Consider the following 6,129-nt stretch of genomic DNA (forward strand, 5'->3'; position numbering starts at 1 on the left):
GAGCAGGAGACGCTGTACCGGCGCTCCACGGAGGTGTCCGACTCCACGTTTCAGCAGCCGAACCGCTACGTCAAGCTGTGGGTCAAGCTGGTCACCCCCCTCATCAAGAACTTCTTCTGAGATCCAAAAGGTTCAAACCGACACACAAAAAAACACTTTTTACACACGATGAAACCTGAAAGTATTAATGTGAAAAAGGGAAGTATTATGTAGAATCGACTTTTCTGAGCATTACATCATGTTATAATGTTAATATTGCTTTCATTCTTTCATGCATGCTTGAGAAATCCTTTAATCTCCATGGCAACCATTCAGCTGTGCAAAACGCCTGGGTGTACCTAACTCCACCTTTGAGGCGCAGCTCCTCCTCAGAGCTGCAGTTTCCAGTCGTCTCACAGAGCAGCCCTCCCCCACTCAGCTCCTTCAGACTAGCCAGCAGCAATTAGCAAACACCTGGTGGAGCTACTGAGCTCGTTAAATGAGATGCTTCCCAGTGAAACTCTGGTAGAAATGTTGCTAAAAGGTCAATAGAGGAGCCAGGTTGTGATGACTTTCTGAAGGAGGATTTTCAGAAAGAGCAGGTGTTTTTAAAGAGACAGAGGCCCAATTAAATTACGAAGACATGAATGATATACAGATACATCAATTTTATAACAACTGAAAGTAACAGTTACTTGATTGTGCTATAAAATGACACTGTGTGCCTGGAAAACACATAAACTACGTTATTTTATTAGCTTGGCATCAAAACCGCGTGATTCGATTAGGTGTGCTAAGGTAGATGAACATCTAAAAGCTGCAGGACAACGGCATTCGAAAACTGGAGCTCTCCTGACTGTAATTGTCCTTACAGTATAACAGGTTTTCCTTCCACTAAACATTCTCTATATTGACTTTCAAACAAACGCCAACAGCCAGTTTCCAAACCAGTGACCTTTTCAGGTTTGTTCTTCTTCCTGAGGTTGTGACTGGCAGTCTGCTGGATAACTGTCGAGTGAACAGTCTTCCTGGATTCTAGTCATTCCTGAACCTGAACAACGAGTCATTCTGGACTCGGCGCACAGTGCAGGAAACACAGGTTGAACTGTGGAGTTACCGAAACATGAAAAATGTTAAAATGATGTAATTAGTTCAGTAGAAACAACAAATTCAGGTTTTTCCTAAAATCAAAGTGTCATATAAAGACGACCAGGGATCTCAAATTAGAAACTGCATCCGGTGTCACGGAAGGTGCAACTGCAGTGAAACGTCTGCTTCTAATCAAGTTGTTGTTTCTTTCAAAGTAAGAGCGTGCACAACAATAAGAGCGTTTTTGTGTTTTTTTTTCTTTCAAAATCTCTTTCTATTTCTTACTGTTTGTTCAGTGTCACATGCTATATAGCACTTTGAAATGCCTTGCTGCTGAAATGTGCTATACAAATAAAATTTGATTTGATTATGATTTGAACACTCTACTGCCAGAAAGTCGCAGCTTGGGGTCACAAACAGACAAACTGCAGCCATAAAGTGTTTTTACTTCAGAGTGTGAGCAGTAAACAGGTTTATTAAAGTGGATCTGCTCTTTGCCAATTGTCCTTGACCTCTGAACTGTTCTAAAATTTGCACATAAAGTTAGGGAACCACAACAAAACCTTTCTGATTACACAATATTCAAACTGGGTAAAATGTAATTTCCTCAACTAATTGCTTGGAATATTTCATTCTGCATTCACTTTTTAAACTGAGTTGCTAAACTAAGTGAACTTTGCATCAATATTTTGCTTTCCTTTTTTTCATTTGAGCGTTTTTTTCCCTCCACTTTTCCCCCCTCAAATTGCCCATTTTTGCAGCGTAAACAGGATGCACCCGTCAACATTTTGTGCAGCGCCGCCCGCTCACACATACAGTAAAACAAGCTGTGGGTTCTTTGAAATTCCTGCAGTCATTGTGGCGATTCCCGTCCTCCCCTTCCCAGAACCACCGCAGGGAGAGCGGGGACAGCGGGTCGGCTCATTCGCCGCGAAGCGAAGCGAAGTGAGTCAGCGCGGCGTTACGGCGATGATTCGACACTTTGGGCCAGGCGACCTCGCCGGGGTCATTAGGAGTAAACGGAGAGGTCGCGCCGCATTTCTCCCGCCACTCCGGCTGAAGGACGAGCCGTCAGCTGCAGGGCGAGAGAAAGCCGCTCGGATTCTGAGAACAGGAAGTGTTTCTCAGGCTGGAAACTGCCGGTAAATGGGTGGTGTCTTATCACTACCTGGACAGAGAGAGAGAGAGAGAAAAAAATCTGAGTCATCAGCTGCCAGAAGGAAACAGTTTAAAATAGATCATCTTTCTGCCCTGAAGCGTAACAAATACGCACACATTGAATCCGTGTGAGGAGAGGATTTAGTGCTGGAAAACTGCAGATGAACCGGTTTGATTCGTGTCACAGGATCAGTGTAAAACTTTGTTATAAGTATCCTGACATGAGAAAATAGCAGAGGAAACAAATTGTTCAGATTCAGCTTTTACTGAAATGGAGATAAGTTTAATATCTGTGTTATAAAGTAGCTGCAAAATGGAAGGTTTCTGACCTTTAACCTGTATAGTTCAATAAAAACAAGCTAAAATCTGAGTTGCGTTAAGTAAGGTTGCATAAGAGCGTGCTCTCTAATAACTGGGAGGGTTTTTCCTGACAGCTTCTCAGTCGGATCTTGCAGCAGATTCATGGTCTGCAGAAAGATTAAAAATCATTCAGTCTGTCGAAACGTATCAGGAGTTAAGAAACATTTTACAGAGTTGGATGTACCACGGATGCAACAGGAGGCCCGTCACCGTAACTAATTCCCAGTCCCAGAAATTATCGCGATAAGCGATACTATTGCTGCTTTGAGACCTTTTTCTATGAATATATTGATATTGATATAATAATGAAAGTTTGTCCTCTGAGAAAGATATCCAAAGAATCCAAAACAAAACACAAAAACCAAAAACGATAAATTAAACATAATTAAAACCAGTTAAAATCAAAACCATAAATAAAATTAATAATATAATCTCTGTAAATTTGTTTTAAAAAAAAACATTGATCATCAGCTCATTTCAATTGATCGTGTGATTAATTGCTTATTGCAGCCCAACATTAATCAATAACTGGGACTTTCCCTTTAGTTGTCGTTTTTATTTAACAAAGAACAACTTTCTTAATCTTGCTAAATTGTACAAACATTCAAAATCTCCCTAATCCATGTTGGTAAATGTAATCTGAGGGAACGAAGTGTGAGCTAAGATAACCACAGTGAAGCACGGTGGTGGCAGCATCATGCTTTGAACTTGGTTTTCTATAGCTGGAAATGGAGCGAATTATGAAAAGTTTCTCTCAGTTTTAGTTTAAATGCGTATCTTACTTTGAGTTTTTCCCCCTACAAAAAAGTTTTGAAATCATTTAGTCATGTCTGTTTTCACATGAAAAACCAAAGCAAAAAAAACAACAACAACAAACAACAACAACAACAAAACAGGGGTGTAAATAATTTTATATCCATTACAAATGTGGAAAAAGATCGAAAAAATGAAATGATCTCACTAATCTTTACAACTTTCCGAAACCGTCGATCCGGTTGGGTGTAGCCCGGTCTTAAATGTGTTGCTGTGGAGGACGCATAAAACCAAAAATAGTTAATGCTTTTATACAGACGTCATAAAACCGAATCAACTCATAAATTTCGCTGATATAATTAAACCAGGCCAATTGAGAGTCATTAAGTCTCTCCAGAGCGATCAGCTTTAAATTACTGAGGCTGTTTCATGTAAAGACCTAAAAGTTTGGGAGTTGTGGGATTCGTCCAGCCGCTGATAAATAGTTTTTTGTAAGTTAACGTGATTTATGTGCGAATCGGAGTGTTTCTGAATTGCATTATGAGCTCCTGTCTGCAGCCTCATTTAATATCTGCAGGTAATTCAGAGAAGTGCGGCTCTTTCGGCTCTTACCGGAAACCACAGCCAACTCCTTCACACGAAAAAAATAAAAAATAAATAAAATCTAATTTCTGACTTTGAATTCAAACAGTTTAAGAGTTAAGCACAGTAAATATGATCCAGTTATTGTCGTGTTTCTGCTGCGTGTTTCTCTCTCCCTCCCTCTCATCTCCTGAAGAACTCGTTTTTTTTTTTTTTTTTTGTCTTGCTCTGAGTTCAGTTGGAGGTTCCTTTATTTTGCGTTCCTTTTGTTTTCTTTGTTTGTTTCCTTCTGGCGTGTGATCGACTTCACTTCCAGTACGTCCTCTATTTTTATTTTCCCGAAAGAAGAGGGCAAAACAAAAGCCGTCCTCTCTCCAACAATAGCCTCGCCTGAGGAGGGTGTGAAGAGATCTTATCTGCAGCTCGGTTCGTCTATTGTTGGGAAGGAGCGACAGCAGCAGCCTCGGGCCTCTCCGGTTCGGCCGCGTTCACGTGCAGCGACGTCCAGCCGGGATCTAGAAAGGCTGCGGGCGTTTCTTTGTTTGTGACCGCCCTCTAGTGGTGAAATGTTGGCACTTCAGGAGGAAACCTAACAGGAGAGGTCAGAGGTTCATCTCAGTTCGTTGGAAAATAATCCGTGAGTTAATTTGTGTCGGTAACAAAAAACGTATTCTTTATATTTATCCTGCGCAGTGAAATACATGAACATTTATTTCTCTTAAACCAAAATCAAAAATGTATTTTCTCAAAATAAATGTAGTACATTATAAAATATGCCCAGTGCTATTTTTTATGAATTGCTGCATCAATAAAATGTCTAATTTTGCTGAAGTGAATTTTCCTAAACTCCCTGAAGGCCCCAGTAATCAATGTTGCTGATTCGCAGTTTTCTTGCCACATTTTCTTCCACTCAATTTTCTATTAATATTCTCGGATAAAGTAGCAAACACAAAAAGTGAATTAAATGAATTAATAACATGATTAATTAAAATTCAGTCAATTTCTACTCTGGTTATTATTATTTGCAAGTCGATTTGGTTTACAGGCTGTAATTTATTTACGTTTTCAGTTGAGTGCCTTTTTAGTCATTTAGGTTATTTATTTTTTGTCATTTTTTAATTATCTTTTTTGGGGGGTTATTTAAAATATCTTCCAGTTCCAGTATTAAGATCTTCTTACAATATTAAAGTTTATTTATCTTTGAGAGACCAGGCCTGCATTATTCTGCCACTGACGTTATATTTGTTGTGTTTTCAATTGTTGTAAGCCATAATCTTGTAAATAGCATAAAAAAATGTTTCGAATATATAATTCTGTGTGAAATTAATAATTTTTTTACTATTTTGTGTTGAATTAGTGAAGCAAATGAACGTTTCAATGAGATTTAAATTTATTCAGAGCACCTTTAGGCTTTCTCATCAGAAATAATTGTGATTTTTAAAAGTGCTGTTTAACAAAAATGCAATGTTCCTAAAAAGTTAAAAGTAAAAGATGATTTTATCTATTTTTTTTTTAAAATCTCTTTAAATTTGGGATTTTTCAAGACAAAAATGACTCCATTTCAAAAGTTACAAACTTGGAATAAGTTTATCATTTCCATTTGAAGCATCTATTAAAATATTTTGAAATACATTACACACGCGTTCTCTTTTTTGATAAAGTTTGTCATGATCTTATGAGAGAATTTGACGTTTCTCAGCCATATTTCCAGAGTTTTCACTCGACGCCCGTCATCATCTGAATGTTTCTCTCTGTCGTCTGCAGGCGGTTCTTTTATTTCGGGTTGGACTCGACGGTTTTGAGCCGAGGTCCTGCAGAAGGCGTTTCCCTGCCGTCACAGGAAGTGACTCGCGCACATGAGTTGGACGTATGATGAACTTAAAGAGGGCAAACCCTCTTCCGCTTTTACATTTACCTCCACCATCTTAAAAAATCTGGATTTCTCCATCTGTACTGACTGGAAACATTTCAAACGGAGAAAGCTACTGATCGTCTTTGCGTCGCATCGCATGCTTTCGGGCTGAACAGAGACGTGAACGTCTGCGGCGTAATGAAGGCTGTGACGGTAAGCGGACGGGTGTGGCCAAGCGCTGCAGTCCCTGAGGAGCTTTAATAACAGCTCTCACGGTTTGTTTACGGCTCTGCCCACAGATACGTGTACAGTTCTGTGTTATGTTTGTAAATTAAAGGATCTGCTCAAATTTTAAA

The 6,129-nt window shown here is 39.3% G+C and overlaps 1 protein-coding gene across 1 annotated transcript in view; it reads left to right on the forward strand.

Moving 5' to 3' along the window:
• Positions 1–6,129, forward strand: part of pgs1 (phosphatidylglycerophosphate synthase 1) — a 28,869-nt gene extending 22,740 nt beyond the window's left edge. Inside the window, exons 10-11 of the mRNA XM_015003058.2 lie at positions 1–130; positions 5,686–6,129. Of these exons, the coding sequence (XP_014858544.2) occupies positions 1–120 (120 nt within the window). The 3' untranslated portion in view covers positions 121–130; positions 5,686–6,129. The remainder of the gene's footprint in view (positions 131–5,685) is intronic.

Source organism: Poecilia mexicana, unplaced genomic scaffold (genome assembly GCF_051168715.1).
Source record: "Poecilia mexicana isolate PSO_F unplaced genomic scaffold, ASM5116871v1 scaffold_19, whole genome shotgun sequence".
Lineage (NCBI taxonomy): Eukaryota > Metazoa > Chordata > Actinopteri > Cyprinodontiformes > Poeciliidae > Poecilia > Poecilia mexicana.